Here is a 21,000-nt window from a genome sequence, read left to right as displayed (position 1 = left end):
TTAGAGAAGAAAAAAAAAAAAAAAAACCCTGCAGCGAACATTAATGGGTTTCTGTTGTGTTTAAATTCTCTACAGATTGTATTGTAAATATTTTATGAAGTAGAGCATATGTATATGTTTATATATATGTGCACATACATTAGAAGCAGGACCTTTTGGAAGTCTCAGCTCTCGCTTTTGAGGACCGAAGCCTGTTTTGCATGAATAAAAAGTGGCGCCGTATTTGAAGACACTCGTGTATTTTCTTTTGTGTTTGGACTTTAGACAAAACTCACCTGGGGGAAAAAAAAGAACTGACAGGCAGTTAACTACTGGAACTTCCAAATCCCGTATTTGCTGGTCCTTCTGCTCTCCGCATAAATAGTTTAGGAAGTGTATGGGAAATTTTGCCTCCGGGAACCTCTGTAACAGCCAAAGACTGAAACTTCAAACTCTCAAAGCAAGACTCGGAAGAAGATAGGGTCCCTTGGCACTTGACTTTGGATTCTGGTCGCCCACTTTTTAAAGCACTAAGCGGTCGGTGCCCGGGTCTTAGCTGAGGCCGATCGTCAGAACTAGAACTTTTTCCGCCTTCCTGGACTGTTCGTAACTTAGTCTCCCCCTCTCCCCCAGCCACCTTGCATCAATAAAGGCCCCTGAACTTGTATGTTGGTCTCCCGGGAGCTGCTTGCTGAAGATCCGCGCTCCTGTCGCCGTCTGGTAGGAGCTGTTTGCAGGGTCCTAACTCAATCGGCTTGTTGTGATGCGTATCCCCGTAGATGCCAGCACGAGCCGCCGCTTCACGCCGCCTTCCACCGCGCTGAGCCCGGGCAAGATGAGCGAGGCGCTGCCGCTGGGCGCCCCGGACGCCGGCGCCGCCCTGGCCGGCAAGCTGAGGAGCGGCGACCGCAGCATGGTGGAGGTGCTGGCCGACCACCCGGGCGAGCTGGTGCGCACCGACAGCCCCAACTTCCTCTGCTCCGTGCTGCCCACGCACTGGCGCTGCAACAAGACCCTGCCCATCGCTTTCAAGGTAACTCGGGCCGGAGCGGGTGGCGGGAGGACACGCAGAGGCCGGTCGATCGCCGGGGCGATCGGGGAGGGCCGCGGCCAGGCAGGCGGGGCCGGGTTCTAGAAAGGGGCCGGCGCGGAGGCCCGTGGTCCATCCCTCTGCGCTCCGCACAAGGGGGATGCTGCGTTGCCGTGGCGACCCTTGGTGGGTCCGGGCCGGGGGGGGGGGGGGGTGGGGCGCGGAGGTGGAGGGGCCCACCTCAGTCGGCCGCCGCGGCCTCCGGGGGTGGTTGAAAAAAATCAGGGTGCCCCCCCACCCCAAAGACGTCCACGGAGGGCCGGCGGGACCTCCTCCCCGGGCAGCGGTTCTTCGCTTTGATCCAAAGTAGGAAAAGTTATAACCCGGCCGGAACCCAGTCTCCCTTGCTCCCTGCTTGACAACCAAGCCCTTCTGAAGAAGGCTTCAGGAAATAAAATCGAGATACTTTGATATACCTTTGGGTCCAGGAGAAGAAACTAGACCAGGAAAACTCTCAGGGCTTTTCCCCACATCCACCCCCTCTTTAACAGCACTGTAGGAATTAGCAAGTTCAAAGTCCACGGCGGACTCTGTTAAGTTTGCAAAAGTTTTCGGAGGAGTGTTTTTTTGTTTGTTTGTTTTGTTTTGAGCTTCTAGCCTATTCCTGCCAGAAGCCGCAAGTAGCGAATCCTGTTTCTTTTCCGGGAACCCTCCTGAACGTTATCGCCGGCTCTCCTAGCTTGAAGCCCCGGGTCAGCGAAAGGAGGCAAGGCGGGCTGCCGTGAGCCTGGGGGTCTCATCCGCCTGCTTTGCTGTTTGAGGGGAGGGGGCGGCGACGTGGACCGGGAAACTTCAGCCTTTTAGTTTCAGAGGTCCGCGTTCACTTTTCACCCCTCATCTAGCGCTAGCTTTCAGCTGTTTTGAAAAACCTTGGCCTTCAAAGGGGCTATATAAACAACCCCGGGCGTTTTTAAACAACCGTCCCACCACCCCTGGCAGCAAACAGAAGACGTTTCATTTCGGCGGTAGGGATTCAGTTCTTCTGTCTTGGGTGGGTTGAAGAAGGGGCAGCTTTTTAAATATAATCAGTGCTGTCATTTCCTGTTCTTTTAAAGGGGCTAGGGCAGGCAAGGGGTGGGGTCTGGAAGCTATAAAGATCAGCTACTCTTTTTTTGTTTTTTGTTTTTTGTTTTTAATCTGGCTACATAATTGTCCTTTTTAAGGGGAGATTAAAGTTTTTTATGGTTCCAAGCCTGGGATGGATTTTTAGCTAGTTACAATGAATAAATGTTCACTTTTTAAAATACAAGTTAACTATCGGAGTTCTTTTTTTTTTAAGCTTTAGACACCTTCCAAACTTAGATTATGGTTTTTAAAACAAACAAAAAGTGCAGTTGGCTGCCTGTATAGAATTGCTTCAGTTTTCTGAAAGAAGAGTTTTTGAGGACGGTAGAAAGGGGGATGAGTCTGAGCAGCTGCTGGACTCTTTCCTGTCTCTTCCTCCACGTCTGTAGATTTGGGTTGGGAGCCCATTTCAATTTTAAATCACTCTAATCCCTGTATATAAACAGACTCAGAGGGCAGACCTCCTGGGCTCTGAAAGGGATGGGCCCTGGGTCACTTTCAGATAAGTGCAGACGGGAGGAGACAGGCTGATAATCAACCTGAGGGTCCTTTAAACCAGGTGCCCTGACACACCAAGGGAGTGTGGGTTCTCAGAGATCTGTGGCTTCCTTTGGGCTAACTCATAGACTCCTCTGCCTCTCTCCTCCTAGGCTAGGGAACCCACACCCCAAATACTAACTGATTAAGAAAGAATCTGAAGGACTTAGAGCCAGGTCATTTCTCAAGCCACCCCATGAAAGTATTTCCTTCTAAAAGAATGGAAAAAAAGAACAAAATCACATAAATTGCTTTCCTGAGCCATCAGGGAATTCCCTTTAGCAGAAATCTTAATAACCCTAGAGGTTTCCTTTTTAAAATGACATTCGACAATTCACTGTTTTAAAAAGATCTGTTTTACTGAGTGATAGTTTCTAGGTTCAAGATCAAGGTACAAACCTCTTGAAAAAAGTTCAAGTGGGTCTTGAGAACTTTGGGTCAAAGGAAAGGACGGTAGAGGAATCAGACCGCTTGGTGAACAATCTGTCGCCACTCCAGTCCCCAGGAAGAGGGGCCTCTTTCTGAAGGAGACCTGCTCACCGCCTAACGGAAGGAGCAGGCAAAATTGCCAGTGAGGGAAGAAGCACAAAGATTAGGAATAAAGCAAGCTAAACTTTTGTGCCCCTGACTCCACTCTGTACTCATCTTACACTACCTGCCTCCCAAGCACTTTCTATAGAAATTACTACTTTAGAATTTGGATTTTACGTAAGCCCCAGACAACCTCTTTAAGAAGGTAAGCACTAAAGAATTACTAAGATCCCCCACACTAAGGAGGAGAAAATGTAAAACCATGATAAAGTCTGCCGGTGTTGATGAGAAGGAGCACTGAAATGATTTTTTAGGCATCTTCTGAATATGTGTAAATCCTCCGCTTTAATCTTTGAAACTAAAGGGAGATTTAAAGGTGTGCGTTTTCCTTAAAATAGATGAAAACCATCCTAATTGCTTATCCTGGGCCCTCAAATATCCCCCACGCCCCCGTGTCTCTGGTGAAATTGCCTTTATTTTTTAGCCTAGGAAAGATCCCTATTTTACTATAGAGAAAAGTCTTAAATTTGCTACCTGTTACTCATTAGTTATTGAAGCAGTCAAAAAGCTGTTTGGATGACTTAGGATATGTTTTGTAAGACTGTAATATTAAAGTTTATTTAGGCCCTGGTACACCAGAGTCCGAAGGCATAAACATGCCTTCAGCAAGTTGAGAGGCCTTGGTCGTTGATAGTAATATTCTTTTCATAAGAAAGAAAGAAGTAACGTTTCTGTCGGTGAGATCATGATCTCCTAGCTATGCAGTAAATGTCATCTCAGCTGAATGCTAAGTTCCACCCCACAGCTTTCTTTAAAATACTGGAAATTTAAGGAATTTCGAATAAATTAATTGTGACTATAATTTCAGCCTAACTAGAGTTGGTTTAAAATGCCAGTTTCAGCCGTGAACAGGCTGACCAACAGCAGTGTGGGGAGGTTCTGTAATATAGAAGAGGCTTGATATTTTGCCCAACTTCCTGATACTTTAAAAACAGAGAAGTTAAAAAAAAAAAAAAAAAGAGATATGCTTTGGCCAGCAAGTCTCTTCTTGTCTGTTTGGTCTGTGTTAAAATGTAAACGTTTGTGTTTCCTTACCTATTGTTTATAGCTTTCCATTCCAGTTGTTTCTTTTATTCTGTTTGAAGTTAGATTTTTTAAAAAAATTCTCTGCATATTGCCTATCAGTGATAAAATCTATATCAAATTAACAGAAATGTTAGTTTTTAAGTTAAAAATATTTTTCTAGCCTAAGAATGCTTGCTAACAATTAGATGATATTCTTTATTAATGTAATTTTCCTGGATTTACTTCTTTCCCTCCTCCTCACCAAGAAAAATTATAAAAGGCCAAGTAAATGATCTTTGAGCCCCGAAATATCTTGGACTCCTGCTTCAGTTGCAAAAAGGGAAGGGGAGTTAAACTCCTAATTTCTTTAGTCTTAAATTCCAGCATCAACAACTTTTTCTTGTTTAGCCACCGTGATGATTTTACTCTCTATTTCTATTTGGTGACTGCCTCATGAATTTGCCACATTACTGATGAGGATCGTTTTGAAAAGATGAGTGAGGCACAGACATGGAGCACTGTGAGAGGGGCCAGTGGGAGGAGGGTGATTTAGAATACATCTTGGTAGTTATAAAACAAGATTTATTTATTTTAAGCTCTTTAACCAACAATGAGTTATTCAGTTTGAAAACCATGCAGTTGATCCGGTCCCTGTATACTTACTTACTGAATGTGGAATTAAAACAGAGACGCCAGGTCATCACAGGGAGATGGGGATGAGGAAGTAAAAATATGTTTTCAAGGAGGGCATTTCAACATTGTGAGCTAAATTTACAGAGGGAAGTGAAAACAGTTGGGGGGGTGGGGGAACAGACTGGGGGTGGATTTTTAAGAGACTGAAAAGAACAGAATAAAGCAAGTCTGTTTCATGGCAACAGAAAAAATGATAACAATAACTACATAACTGATCAAGGAGATTTATTTCAATAATGGTTTTGAAACAAAAGGGAATTGTCATATTACTGCTCTTAATTTAAGAGCAACAAACATATTTATAATGGGCTCTAACTACCTAATTAGAGGGTGCTTGGGGAAGAAATAGCTGTGCTTTTAAATTTCCTTTATAGAAAACACGTCCAACATTTGGATGGAAAGGACTGGAAAGAAAGATAAGAGTGCAAGTTGGATAAAATAGGTGAGGAACATGCCTGCTTATTGCTATAAGAATTGAATCTCCTGGTACAGTCCTGGGGTCGGAAGGATGCCTACCTCTTATAGTGAGTTGGTTCAATTTCCCCGTCATAGTCCGTAGATTCCAACAGCTGAAGCAACCTAGGAAATAAAAGGAATAAATGGTTAACTGGATGACACGAGAAAGGGTGATGACTAAGCAGGCAATGAAGATGAGAATTTAGAGAAACATGGCTTTTCTATCATACAAGGGGCCTATGGCAGCCTTATATGCAGACAGAAAAATAAGACTGAAATATAGGTGTTACCCCTGCAAAAAATATATATCAAATATTAGGTAAAAATAGGGAAGTGGAAAACAGGAGGAGGAATAGCCACTGTGGAATGCTTTATTAACACAACTCAAAAATAAAACTCTATACCCATGAGCAATTACTCCTAATTCCTCCCTCCCTCAGCCCCTGCCAACCAGTCATCTATTTTCTCTCTCTGTGGATGTGCATATTTTAGATTATTCATATAAATGGAATCATACAATGTGTGAACCTCTTATGAATGGCTTCTTTCACTTAATATACTGTTTCAAAGGTTCATCTATGTTGTAGCATGTATCAGAACTTTATTCCCTTTTGTGATGAGATAATATCAATTGTATGCATCTATCACAGTTTTAAAGTCCATTATCAGTTTATGGACATTGGGTTATGGAATACTTTATTTTTGTTATAAATTTATTGTAATAAGTTTAAAAAATATAAAATAAACCCCCAAAGCGATTATAAAATTGGAATGATGCACACACATTTCACTAGTGACTGAGAAAATACCAGTCAGGGGTATTGCAGGTGACAGGAGATGGTGATCACGGGTAGAACTTGTTTTGATTTGAAATTCTACGACCACTTTAAAAAACCCAAACAGTGGAAATAGTTTTGACCAAGAAAATAGTTTTTAGAAGGATCAAATGATGACCAAGAAATGGACACTCCTACATGAAGCGTCGTTGGCCATGCGTTTTGCCTTAGAATTCCTGCTTTTTAAAAAATCACCTAAGTGTCAAAATATTTACTTACTAGTTTACTTTAATAGTCCTGATAGGAAATCCATTTCCATTCAGGTACACTGAAGGAATTCTTCTTCACCATCTGGGTTTGGAAAAAATCTCAGTCATCTATCAGGTCCACATTAAGACATCTCTGGGACTCACAGAATAAAACTGTGTTGAAATTTTGCTCTGAAATCAGAGCAGCACATCAAAGTGAGCACCCCTCTTCTCTCAGGTCTATTGATTTTGTAGTTAGTATTAAGCCAAGGGTATGTTTCTGATTTTTCTCTCTTGCATACCACAATTCAGTGCTAATGAAAAGCAAGATCTTAGAATCAAGTAGGGACAATAAGGATGAACTAATTGTGAAGGGAGAGCATAAGTCATTCACGAATAGTCAGCAATTCAGTGGTAGCAATCGGATTTAATTTTAGCAGAAGTTTAAACACCTCAAAGGCAAAATCAACCCTCTTAGGCCTATTGATGGAGGTCTGGACAAATGAAAAATGGGTTAGGCTATAAACCTACAAAAAAACAAGACATTGTGTTTCTCAAATATGAAGAACTAAGAAGAGATGATTATATTCATGAGAAGCCATAGCTTTTCAAGTCCCTTGCTATAGTGAGCCTTATTCCAGCCGTGTCGTGTGACCTTACGTGGCTTTATTAGGTGAATGTTTTATGATTTAAATATCTATAATTTTACAGATGTGTGTGTGTGCACGCACGTGTACTTAGTCACGCAGTTGTGTCCAACTCTTTGCCACCCCGTAGACTGTAGTCCGCCAGGCTCCTCTGTCTGTGGAATCCTGCAGACAAGAATACTGGAGTGGGTTGCCATTCCCCTCTCCAGGGGATCTTCCCCACTCAGGGATCAAACCTGGGTCTCCTGCATTGCAGGCAGATTCTTTACCGTCTGAGCCACCAAGGGAGCCCATAATTTTACATAGTGGAATTTAAAGTAAATCTTCCCATTAATAGCTTTTCTGTTGTTTTAATTTATGGTATAAGTTATGACTTAGTTTGCTATTCCTTTGCAAACTAAAAAGCATCACAATATACATTCAGTTTTAGAACAGTTACACAAATGACGTCAAAGTTTCTAACATGCCTGATATCTGTGTTTGTCCCTGGATGGGTGTTTAGGTGGTGGCTCTGGGGGACGTTCCGGATGGCACTCTGGTGACCGTGATGGCAGGCAATGATGAAAACTACTCAGCCGAACTGAGAAATGCAACCGCGGCCATGAAAAATCAAGTTGCGAGATTCAATGACCTCAGGTTTGTCGGCCGGAGTGGAAGAGGTATGTATCTGTCAGAACTGAACTTGAAACACCCAGTATTTACATGGCAACAAACCCAGATTTCAAAACATCTAGAAGATTCTGTGATGGGATTCCCTAGAAGCATAGTCATTTCTTCCCATTATTGTTGCTACGTCAACCTTGTAGTTTAATATTTAATGTTTCTAACAGAATCTGGCTTTACATTATTGCTTTCTGTTATTGAATTGGTTTAAGACTGATTTGAAGCAGATAAGACATGAATCCCAAACTCCAAGAAAACCTCTCAGATCTTTACTAAAATATAAAAATATAAAACGTACCATCATGGAAACTAAGATTATATGACTGGGGTTGTCTTATACAACTCTTTGATAATTTTCAGAAATCTCTTTACTGGAAGCCTTTAACTTCTGGTCCATGTGCTATAAGTGACTGAGTTTCAAATGATCACTTCTAGTAATTTTAAGGGTTATATAGTAGATGATTATTGCAATATGTTTTAAGGAAGCACTTTTTATGGTGAAATATGAAGAAATAGTAACATTCTGATTCGGTAACGTGACTTTCCTATATATAATTTGGATGGCTTATTATTGTCTGTAGGGAGGGACTGGGCCCAGTTAATATTTTAGGTACTAATAATACCAAAGATTGAACTCTCCCAAGAAATTGTTATATCAATGCGTTTCTATGTGTAGTTTTCTTTCTCCATACATGTTATCAAAGTATTCAACCAGAAAGTGAAATCTTGACTTGTTGTAATCTCCTCTGGTTTCCAATCATTTTCAAATATGGTGTTTTCTTTATATTGTAAGAATCTTGGTCCTGTTTTATAAATAGTAGTAAGTACTATTTGTTTACTTGAAGGAGGTAAGATAGTTTGTTTTGAAAATTGCATTTTTGTGATGCAGTGTTGAATAAGCTTATGAATAAAAGTTATTTTGAGTATGACAAAAAATGACATAGAAAATACCTAAATAACAGGAGATGACTTGTATTGTAAAAAAGTAAAAGTACAACCAACAGACATTAACAGAAGAGTAATCATTAGTCTTTATAAAAGCATTTGAAAATCTGTGTTCTTGGGGAATTTGATTAGTCAGAGAGGAAAGGGAGTAAAGGAAAGTTGCTTTTTTTGGCTGTTGTGTTTGTATTATCCTAGCTGTCTGGGGAATTTTCAAAACAGAATCATAGGTGGAGAAAAAATTTTTAAACTTATAACATGGTTGAAAATGTTTCTTTATAGCACTATGTTAGTAGTAGGCTAAGGCCAATAAAATTTTATCCACTTATTGAAAGCATGAATGATGCTATAAGGTATAAAGGCACAAGTTAGCCTATGGGTTCACTTGTTATATTAAAAGTCCTCACCTTTCAGTAAATGGAATTCCCATTGTGATTCAGAGACACATGTTTAGAAAACATCTCGGAGGTTTCAGATGAGTAGCTGGCAGAGTGGGTGAGAAGCCAATAAAATCAAAGGCCCGACCGTCTGGTCCAGTAACCATCTCAATTCAGCTCCTATGGATTTCTGTTCCTAAGAAGCCATAGCTGAGGATCACTGGGTTGTGTTTCCAGAGGAAGCAGCGTTGCATCGTGTGCATCTGTGTAGGTCTATGGGTCGGGTTTTGGTTACAGAAGTTCTAGGAACTCTTTAGTGGTCCATGACAGTTTCCCCTAAGAAGCACAGTAAGTGGCCTTCCAGCAAGGGCCAGGAGGTTGGTGATGATAAAGAAGGACATGCTGAAAGCAGCCTGCTTTCTGTGCTGGTGTTTCTCATCCCTCGCTGGCCGTGTCTGGTTTGAGTGGGTGACTAAGAGGAGCTTGTGTTGACTTGGGGAACAGTGAACTGTTTCCCCAAGGTGTGGATTGTTTGCGTTTGGGTGCCTGATTAGTGCCAGGATGCCTTTGCGTCTGCAGAGTGGAATAGCTGCAACCAAGGCTGGGCTGTCTTCTGATGGTGTGGAATAAGATACTTAATTGAAATGCTGCAAATATGAACAGTATCTGTTTTGACCAGGCTCTGTTTCCCATGTGTGCTAATAAGTGATCCAAAACAGAGGAACCCCAAAATAAATGTTGTACCCAATTAGTTACCATGTATATTGTTGGTCTTGAGTGATTTTTTTTTTTTTTTTTTTCGGTTAAGTACTGCGAGACAAAATGAGCCGTCAGAGTTTGACTCTGACTGGTAATTTCTCTCCATAGTCGTAAAACACAACTTTATTTTACTCTTTCAAGTCTTGAGTGTCAACATCAGCGCCTGCCAGGTTTTTTCTTTTTCGTTTTTTGCAATTTGCTTCTCATTATGAAGGGAGCAGATGACTTTCCCTCATTTTAACAATTAGCCTTAATCTCCCTTGCGGAATCTCGTCCTTTTAAAAGTTTCATAATGTTTTATTAAGTGATCTTAAGACTATCCCTATTTCGTTTTCTGGTTTTGAAAATGTGTCTGAAAATACGACACTGGCATCAACACAGCACACTGGGGCCGGGAAGGTCCTGGCTGCTGGCTCATCCGAACGTTTCAATGCCAGTTTCCCATTCTGTCCAAAGTCAGTGGTCTGATGAGTTTTCTCAAAGTGGCCTGATACTCCATTCTAAATAAAGGGTAGAAAAAGAAACTCCCTTTTCTCTTCTCAGCCTTCAGTCCCTCGGGATTGTAAAAGCTCCTAGAAATTGTCAGAGGTGGAACGTGGAAGGGTTTTTCTCTCTTCCACAAAACCGATCTGCCTGGGCACTGGCTCATGTCCAGGATCGCGGTTCCTAACCTCGGGTTCAGCCTGCAACTGGGAAAACCTGCCCATCCGGCTTTGAAGGCCTTGCTGACAACACTGGCCCCTAAAAATACTGGTGAAGGCTGCAGCAGTCTGGGCCTTCCTCCTTCCTTTCTTTTCTGTCCCTGACAACTTAAATCTCTCCTTCAGGGCTATCTCACCCTGGGAATTTTCTCCCTTTGATTCAGTATCACCATATAGATCCACCATTCCTTTACAATGGAAGGCGAGATGGCAGATCCCAGGAGAGGGGGTTGTTGTTCAGAACCATTCACAAAGACACACGTCCTGGGGACTGTCCCTCACCTCCAGAAAAAGCCAAATTCAGGATCGGGGGAACTCTTCTTTGGTGACGTTCATTAGCGGCAGCTCACAGAGCTTCCATCCACCATTGAAGCGGGTGCTACGGATACTTTCAGTTATAAGAAATTGTATCATGGCTGCAGTCGAGAGACGTTGGAGAAATTTTAGCAATGAAATCCATGAGTGCTTCCGCCCCTGTTGGAGTACTTAATCAGTTGGAAAGGAATCGATCAATCAGGGAATAGGGCCTTAGTTAATTCATTTTAGAACCAAAGAGGAAATCTACCAGACCATATTATCTATCATATCGTAAATGGGGGAAGAGAATCCACTGCAGATTTCCTTCTGATTTTTCTAAGACTGAGATTTTTAATTTTCGGCACATCAGGAATCATTTTGAAAATCCTTGAAAGCCTTCTCCCCAGGGTGGAAAAAAATGCATGTATGCACTTACACACCCAGTTTCTTGTACAGTTGCAGTTTCAGGGCTGCTGAAGCTCCTTTATGGAACTTCTGGGGATCCCATGGACCCGCTCTCCCCCAAGGCAAGAATCTGTGAACCTGGAAATTTGCCTCGACCGTGGAGGGCCAGCCTAGCATGGTGCTGCACGTTATAGATAATGAGGAAATAAATGAACACATGAATTAGACATTCTTCTTGCACCCTGTGCTGTTTTGGTTACACCTGCTTTTATTGTATCCAGGGCCTAGTTTGCATAATTAGGAAAGGAGATCCCATTCAAACTGCTGGTCCAGACCTTTAAGATGCCAGCAGGTATACACACAGATGGTCCCTTGCAAAGGAGAAGGGCTTATTTTGTCATTAAAGGGGCAACCTCCTCTCTAGTGACTGCCTGGCCACCTGGCTACAGACCTGCAACTCGAATTCCCAACCAGCCCAGCAAGGCACATGGTCCCCCACCGTCCATTAGGACCGGGTTTAATTTCTTGGTGTAAATTTCTGTTTATGTTGACCTCCATGGCAACTTTAATCTTGCCCACTTTCCAAATAGTACCCTTCTCAACCCTTTTATAAAATGAAATTCCTTCCTCACGTTCTTGCTGTGAACGACTTCCCAGACATAATATTTACCCTGCCACAATCAGGGTGATTGTACATTTGTGTAATGTTTGTTACTGAAGGCATTTTCATTCTTAAGGTATTTGACTATATTTGGAGAACAGGATGGGGAGACTGCCTTTCAGATGAGTGAAAGACTGGTTGAAGGAAAGCTACACGCAGAAAAGGATAGAGTGTACCGGTATTCTAAACAAAGCGAGATGTGTCTTTATGGAGTGGTTATTACTAAGAAATGGTCTGGATGACTCACGATATTATCATCGGATCCCAGTCATTCTCTGTTTTATCACAGACTCATATAATAGGGGGAGGAAAATTCATCTGACAATCCCAGCGTTGTTTCGTGGATAACATTCAAGATAATGAGTTGGCAGTCAGACCTCCTGGAGAGAATACAAGGAAAAGACATGGGTTGTATTAAAATCACCTCTCCCGTTACCACCCCCGTCCCCTGGGTTTTTTTTCTGATTGCTATAGATCTACCTTTTAAAATGATAATATACACATTGAAATCTGTTTTCAGACTTCCAGGTGGGCAAACACGGTTAGGAAAAGACTCAGCCTCTGATACGTGCAGCCTCAGGCAGCCCAAGCAAATAACGCCTTTTGATTGCAGGTTGAAAGCTGGTATCCATGATCTGATGCAGAGTTCACCTCTAGAGATCAGTTTTCTCATTCTGTTTCACATTTGCCCATAAAAGAGTAACAACATTTCCTCAAAGCAAGTTGCTGCCCACAAGCACCCCCCCCCCGCCCCCGACCACCACCCAGCAGTTCCTGTCCCACTTGGCGTCTTGGCAAAGGCCAAGGAGGAGAGCTTTCTTGAAAAATGCTTGTGCCTGGAACACGCAGCTTCGCAATTGATCTCTTCATGGTTTTCTTGCTGATTTTATGAAGTGCCAGGCATTGTGGATGGTGTTAAGACAGCTTTTTTAAGTTGAGGTTATTTGTATGAACGATATTTAAAGAGTTGATGGGCAGAAGCTGGACTCTGTCCACTGCCCCCACCTCCCATCCCGCCCCTGCAAACCCCTTCCTTGCCAGCCCTCTCGCTTTAGGTTGAAGCAGCTCTTTTTGGTGGGGACAGAAGACTGTCAGTCAGAAAGGGCTTCCGAGAGAAATAATGGTTGAGTGATTTTTAGAGCTTCCTGTTTCAGCAGCAAGCATTATAGACATAAACAGCGATCCGGCCAATGGCTTCAGTGCTGCACTGGTTCTAATAAATCAGTTTTGTATTTTCTTTTGTGCTGGTTGGTGAGGGGCGAGAGAGGGTGGAGAAGACTGGTCATGGAAGAACATATTCTGTTTCCTTTCCTTTATTATTTTTAAAGAAAAATGACTTGCTGAAAAGAGAGATGGTATACTGCCTGATGACTGCTTTCTTTCTGTTAGTGATTATGAAACACTGTCAGATCAGAAAGGGGATGTTTATGAGTAACCGTGTACTGTTAGTATGGAAGGGTTATGTAGTTTTGAAGGATCTATCGGACTTGCAGTCACAAGGGGTGTGTGTGTGTGTGTGTGTGTGTGTGTACACATGTGTGTGTACACGTGTGTGTGTGTGTGTGTGTGTGTACTTCCACTGAAAAAGACTTCCTGGACCAAATTATCTTTGAGGACTAAATCCATACTAATAACATCTCATCTGAAGCCCCCAAAAAGCAATTAACAGAAATTAATAAGTGAGCGGTGTAGCTTTAATGAGCTGCCTATGAGTGAATACTTTCAAAGGTTTCTGGTTTTATCAATTCAGTCTCAGGGCGTGGGGGATGAATTGCTGCTCTTTAAGATTTTTATGTTTATGAACACGCATTAGTGAACTTCCAGCAACACTTACCCTCTGTCATTGGTCCTGATGCAAGTACCATATTCAACAGAGATGTATTATTTAGTCCACGTTGAGAACAAAGCTTTCCATGGCATTCCTGTTGTTGGCACTGATTTGAGATTCTAGCACGTTCCGGTCTCTATTTGGCTATATCGTGCAGTGTATCCCATTTAGAAACTCTATTTTGTCACTGAACTTCCTCCACCACCAAGGGTTTCAGGTTGTTGAAGACCCATAAATCGTAAGGTGATCCCAACAACCTCCTTCAGGAGACCCTGTGGCCATCCTGTCAGTAGACTCAGAATGTGTTTCCTCTGGTTTCCTTGGTGAGTAAGCTTTCATGTAAGAGCCACTTACACTGGTTTTCTCAAAGACGGAGGTACATTTCCTATCTATTTCTCAACTTTGATGAATCTCTACTTTTACTTTGAGATTTCAGAGCATCATTAAGGATGTCAGTTCAGTTCAGTCACTCAGTCGTGTCTGACTCTTAGCGACCCCTTGGACTGTAGCATGCCAGGCTTCCCTGCCCATCCTCATCTCCCAGAGTTTGCTCAGACTCATGTTCATTAAGTCAGTGATGCCATCCAGCCATCTCATCCTCTGTGGTCCCCTTCTCCTCCTGTCTTCAGTCTTTCCCAGCATCAGGGTCTTTTCCAGTGAGTCAGTTCTTCGCATCAAGTGGCCAAAGTATTGGAGCTTCAGCTTCAGCATCAGTCCTACCAATGAATATTCAGGACTGATTTCCTTTAGGATGGACTGGTTGGCTCTCCTGCAGTCCAAGGGACTCTCAAGTCTTCTCCAACACCACAGTTCAAAAGAATGTAGGTGCAGCCTAGTCTGCAAAGCGGTGCCTCCTCCACCCCCAGCCCCACCCCCAGCCTCCCATCCGAGGACTCTCCTGGGTCTGGTGAATGGGAGGTCTGGCCAGCACCCTCCTGCGGGTGGTGTGTGGCCTTAACTGAGTCACCTTATGCAAACAAAGGAGACTTCCTTGCCTCAAACAAAGGCAGTGCACAGGAATATGGGCGTTTGAGCACTGTTGGTGATCTGTGTGCTTATCAGATCTCAGCGGAGGAGGCAAGGTGGGATGGGCCTGTTTGGAGGTGGAAATGCTCCAGCTTGCTCCAGGCATTGATTTGGGGTTTTTAGAGATGTTTTTCCTTGACTTCATTTGAAATCATTGTACAGAGTATAGTCACTGTCTGTCCATCTGTCTATAATGAATGAGAAACAGTTTAAACTCGTATCCTAACATAGCTTTCACCTCTTTAAATGGTGTGTTTCCAGTAACTACAACCCTGGGTCGGTCCAGAGATTTTTCTGCTTTCCCCATCTCGTTTGAAACCTCAGGGTTGGTTAGAGCTGGTAGATCTTATCTGTGTATCTGCTTATCAGTTTTCATGGTGGTCTCCCACAGTGGGTCCCCACATTTGGCAATATCTTCAAACCTTTTTGGTTGTTTCCCACCCCGGGGTGGGAGAGCAGAGGCCATTCCGCAGTGCGTAGGACAGCCCTACTGTGCAAAGCATTAGTCACGCCGTCGAGACTGAGAAACCCTGATCATGATCAGTGGTAGAATGTCTCCTCTTTTTTCCCTAGCACTTTCTGCCTCTTTACAAAATTTATGAAAAACTTAAATCACAAAGTTCTCATAGAATTTTAAAAAGTAGAGGACATCACTAAATATGAAAGTCTTTCTCTAAATATCAAAATATACCAGAGTTCTGTATACACAGAACCGCACCATCTCTGCATCTCCTGGGTCGGGGGGTATGTAGCTGCCGGAAAAAGAGACTGAAGGTGGAGGGGGCTCCTCAGCAGGAAAATCTCTTCCTGGAGGACTGCCCCCCTCCTTTCAGCCTCTCCCTTAGGAATGTCAAGCAATCAAAGTGCACAGCTGGCTTCTCAGTGCCTGCCCCATCCATCAGCATCAGTCAGGAGCCATAGAGCCACTCATCCAGGAACATGAATTGGTGTGAGTGGACAGTGTCCACTTGAACTATAAAGCGCTAAAAGCAAGGTCCTGGTGATACCTGACCGATACCTTACAGAGACCGAAAAGGAGTCGGTTTGCACACCTGGGGGAAATGCATGGGAGGAGCAGGGACGGACAGAGGCTGACTTGCCGTCCATTCCTGGGAAGCCCTGGTTAGAGCTTCGCAGGGAACACCCGCAGACAGAGAGCTGGGTTCTTCCGGACTTTCTCCTACCAGCTCCGTGTTGGTTCTGCCATCACTTATTTGCTACAAGAAGATTCAGGGAAAGATGGCTTAAAAAAAGGTCTGGGGAAAAAGAGTCCTCTGGTGTTCTCATTGAATCATGGTGGTGGCTCCTACGGGTGGAATTTTCTTTTTTTTTTTAATTTCTTTTTAACTGGAGGATAATGGCTTTACAATGTTGTATTGGTCTCTGCCGCACAACGGTGAGAATCGGCCATAAACATGCATATGTCCCCTTTCTCTTGAACCTCCCTTCCACCCCCTTACCCTACCCTTCTGGGTTTTCCCCGGGCCCTGGGTTGAGCTCCCTGTGTTATATAGCAGCTCCCTACTAGCTATCTGCTTCATTCATGGTAATGCATATGTTTCAGTGCTACTCTCTCAGTTCAGTCCACCCTCTCCTTCCCCCCACTGTGTCCACAAGGCTGTTCTTTATGTCTGCATCTCTATTCTGCCCTGCAAATAGGATCATCAAGCACCGTTTTTCTCAATTCCATATGTATGTGTTCACATACACTGCTTTTCTGACTTGGCTTCACTCCATGCAGCAGGCTCTAGGTTCATCCATACGGGTGGAATTTCTTGAATATGCTTTGCTGTGACTGTGGACTCTGGTTGGTTGGTTGCATTTACTCTGCCTGGGGACCCTCGCTCAGAACTTGCCTGCCCCATCCGCTTCCCCTGCGTGTCCCTCAGTCAAGTTATCAGCTCCCACATCCGGCGTGGAAGTCGGCTGTGTGTCACAATCCTCTGAGACTGGTAAGAGTTAACTCTCCATGTGGGAGTTCCTGGGCGACTGCAGGTGTGAAGGACCAGCTATGGCAGGCAGGCACACATGGGGGGCACAGTGATGCTGAGACCCCAGTACCCGGGAAAGGATGAACGTGGGCCCAAGAGTCCCCAGGAGGCTCCCTGCCATGAATTTTCAAAACACAAGAGATTCCACCCTGAACTAGAGAAGCCCTGTGTGATATCAGTGGACCGGTGCCTGATACAGAGTGAGGACTCATTAAATATCCAAATGAGTGACCACCCCAGGCAGTAGAGCCTAGTGGTTACTGTGTGGACGGTCCTAGATTCACTGCTGGGAGCATAGCGTCTCACCCTGGGCACCAACAATGTTTAGGGTTGGTTATTCTTTGTGATAGGGGCCATGCTCTGCATTTTGAGATGGTTAGTGGCATCTCTGGCCTCTACCCAGTAGTCTGGAGCATTCTCCCTCCCAGTCCTGGGTGCTCACAACAAGAAATGTCTGCAGAATTTGCCAAATGTCCCTCCCTGAGAGAGAGGAGGCGGCAAGGAGCACTGGCTCAGAGCTGTGTGTCCGTGGGCAAGTTACTTGACCTATCAGAGCCCGATTCAAACTTTGTCCAAAGGGGATGGAGTGCAGTGAAGATTGCCTTGAAATAAGACAGTCTTTAGGGGTTATTACTTGTCATGGCAAGGTCAGTTGCTATGACCCTAATTCTGCAGAGTCGCTGATGGCAGCTCTGTGAGCTCCTAACAAACAATACAACTGGGACCTGCTTTTTTTATTTGTTTAAATGAGTCTTTTCTGAGACATCAGGCCCTTATCCTGATCCCTCGGCCCCCATAGAGCTAGCTCTTGGGTCACGAAAGAGTTATGCGTGGCAGGCACGGCGATTTCAGATCAGCAATGGAAGAGACGAAATTAAATATGTACTGTAATCCGAGGCACTGTTTTCCATGGGAAAAGAAGTCCTCCCAACTTAGCCCTTGCAACTCCTTTGTCCAGACATTAACGGCATGCAAATATTTATGATTCATACATGCCCCTTTAGTTCCTGATCGTATTTTAACAATAAACACTGCCATTTTCACAGTGAGGCAGAATAATCCCTTTGTCCTGTCGCCGGCTCCCCAGGCTGGCACCCAGCGGCATCGAATTCTTCCTGCTCCATAATTGCTAACTCCACCCAAGTGGAGGGGGTTTATAGTTGCTCCACGGTGGCACCCTGGACCATGCACTTCAGGACCTCCTGGCTGTTCCCCTGCAGGCCATCTTAAGGTCGTATCTCAGCGTGTTCAGAAAACACAACCCAACATCCACGCGTGTTTTTCTTTTTTGGCCACGTCTCAGCAGAGAATCGATTCACCTGGCTGGTGGCTTGAAGAGGTGTCTTGCATTCTGGCAAAATCCATGGACTCTCGAGGCCCCCATGGCCATCATGTCCCAGTTGATAGTCCTCCAATTTCTGATAGCTACATATACATCTGTTTGTGCCGATTCTGCAGCTCTTTGGAAGGTAGTGTGACAAAGTACGAGCAGGTGGCCTGCTTGCTGGACTCACTTAGGTGTGCTGGCCTCACTCTCCTCATCTGTACAATAGGTATACCAGTGCCCTTCATATGTACTGCAAAAGGTTTTTAGAGTGATTCAAAGGAGATGATGTGTGTGTAACAAGACTTAGGAAGAAAGAGATACGACTCACCTCCGTGTCATCCTTCCTTCTACAGGAGACTTTCTAAGGGAGGAGGGCAGAGACCGGGCAGGCGTTAGCCCATGTCCCCCTGAATCAGCAAGGCAAGAACAATACCATTTCCACTTTCCACTCTTCATTGGCAAAGAATTTATGTTCCTTTATCTTCCAAGGAAGCTTGTAAAATGAGAATGCCTTTCAGATACAGCAGGAATTTCATTAATATTCATAAATAACACAGGAATAATAATAATAGTCATCCCAGGCATTTGCTGTGTTTATCTGTACATAAACACAGGAATAATAATAATAATATAGTCATCTCAGGTATAGTCATACCCTGCAATTGACTGGTATTCTCTGTTTTCACTGGTGAGTCGTTCACAGACTTTGGACCGTCTTTGATCAAATAAGTATAGTGCCCATGGCTACTTTATTAGAACTGTCCTCCACCCGCAGAGGTCATTTCATGAGGGTATTTCATTCATTCATTCATTCATCAGATGAACAGTGTGCATCTGCCGTGTGCCAGGCACTAGGCTAGCCCCGGGGACACAAAGGTCAGCCAGAGAGAAGCCACAGCCTGCCAGGGTCAATGAGGGGCCCCCAGTTAACAGATGTGGCTGTTCTGAGTGGCCAGTGCTAGGGTGAAAAGACAGGAGCGACCGAGGCAAAATGTACCACCAGGGGCCTCACCCACCACAAGCTTAGGGGTCTTTCTGGACCACTTGTCATCTCAGTGGAGACATCTCAGCATGACGAGGCGGCTGTCCAGGGGAAGGCATCAGGAAGGATGTCCAAGTAGAGAAAACACGGTGGGAGAGGAGCATCCAGCCAGCAGAGAGGGCCGTGACATCCCATGCTGGGAATCTGGTCTGATCCTGGCGAAACGAAGCGTCAGCAGGTTTTAAGCAGGGAATTGACATCACCATATACAAACGGTGTGAAGGGGCTGGGGCTGCAGGCTGAAGAGCAGGCAGGGCCTTGGGAGCGTAGCTGGGAGCTCAGAGGCGGGATCCAAGGTGGTTTTGGGGTTGAATTTGCAGGTGCTGAACCTGCGGATATGGAGGTAAATGTCACCGTGTCTAGAAATCAGCTCCTGCAGGCCCCGCCTACCAGGCCTGCAGTCTTGCCTGGAGCTTCCCTCTTCTTCCTGCTCAGCCTCCGCCCCCTACCCGCCCTCCTAGCCTCCTGCAGCAGAGCCATGGGTGCCAACAGGCTGGTGAGCAGGCCCTGAGGACCCTGATGCCGATTTCCCTGCAGAATGCCCACCCCTGGGCCTCTCTGCCGCAGTGCTAGTTGGCCGTAGGCTGTGTATTTCAGGTACTGGGCTGTGGGCACCATCGGGTCGGGGCCAGGACTAGGCCAGCCGCAGGAGGTCACCATGGCCACCTGTCCCATGTGGCATTTGGACTGATGGGTGGAGAATAGGGAATTGGGGTGCACCAACCAGAGGACTCCCCAGGGTGGAAATACAGGGCAGAGGGCGTGGCCTTGGCCTAAAGAAGCTGTGAATTCAAGGCCCTGGAGGTGTTTGGGCTACAAGGATTAACCTTGGTTGCTCATCTGAGACACGCAGGCACTGGACACCAAAAGGAAGAAGGAAGATCAGAAAGGGACTGTGATATCTAGCGGGTATGCTGTGCTTAGTCGCTCAGTCTTGTCCAACTCTTGGCGATCCCATGAACTGTAGCCTGCCTGCCTCCTCTGGAAGAAATGCAAAAATCATGTGAGAGCATTATGGTTCTTTTGGGTTTGGTTAATGCTTCTCATGAAGAGAAGGGCTTGTCCAACCATCCGCTTAGTGAAGCAGAGCTCACACCCAGGCCAATGAAAAGGAGAGTCAGACCTTCCAAGTGAAGTCAGACATCATAAAGAACCAGCTGTCAAGCTGCAACTTTACAGAATAATTCACTGATCCATTTATCAAACATTTTTCTATTGCCTCAGAACAGAAGACGCAAAGATTAATAAAAGACCGTCCCTGTCCTCAAACAATTTGTTTTTCCAGAACAACTCCAGAGAAAACACTTGGTATATTTTGGGTTTTCTCCGAGCAAACTGCTGTTTTTCAAATGCTCCATCACATCCAATGCATGCTGATTTTTCTGGAGAACTTATTTCTGTATTTTAAGCACTTGACTTTCAGGCAACTTTGGGGGGGATTGTCCTTGTGCCAAAAGCTGGGGACGACCCCCTGCATTCTTCCTGCAGGGCTGCAGGTGCGATTGGAAAAGAACATCTTAAACATGGGCACTTTGCATCCAAGTGGACACACACTGACATCGTCACCTCAATTCAATTCAGAGAAACCAGGAAATTCTGCGCCACTTGAAGAATCTGTCCTCTATTCAGAAATCCCCAAATAAATAATTATACAGCCCCAGTGTAGAAAATAGTGGTATGTGTTTGGGCAAGGAAATGGTTGAGGAGCAAAAACATGCATTTTGGCCATTAGCTTGTTCCAGTGGAAAAGTGAAAAACATAAATTAAGATACTTCGTGAAAAACATCCCCAATTCAGATTTCTCCCCAATTCAGATTTCTCCCAGAATCTCTGAGGATTTATTCATTTTAATAGTTAGTTTACTGGGAGATCAAAATTAGACCTTGCACAAACT

General features: G+C 44.5%; 1 protein-coding gene across 4 annotated transcripts in view; it reads left to right on the top strand.

Annotated features, from left to right (window-relative positions):
- Window positions 1–21,000, top strand: part of RUNX1 (RUNX family transcription factor 1) — a 263,724-nt gene that overhangs the window by 166,485 nt on the left and 76,239 nt on the right. For all 4 annotated transcript variants that reach the window (XM_070466948.1, XM_070466947.1, XM_070466946.1 and 1 more), the window contains 2 exons: window positions 759–1,012; window positions 7,590–7,746. In XM_070466948.1, the coding sequence (XP_070323049.1) occupies window positions 759–1,012; window positions 7,590–7,746 (411 nt within the window). The remainder of the gene's footprint in view (window positions 1–758; window positions 1,013–7,589; window positions 7,747–21,000) is intronic.

Source organism: Odocoileus virginianus, chromosome 4 (genome assembly GCF_023699985.2).
Source record: "Odocoileus virginianus isolate 20LAN1187 ecotype Illinois chromosome 4, Ovbor_1.2, whole genome shotgun sequence".
NCBI lineage: Eukaryota > Metazoa > Chordata > Mammalia > Artiodactyla > Cervidae > Odocoileus > Odocoileus virginianus.
Note: the sequence above shows the minus strand (reverse complement) of the source record. Positions and strands in the feature narration are given on the sequence as shown.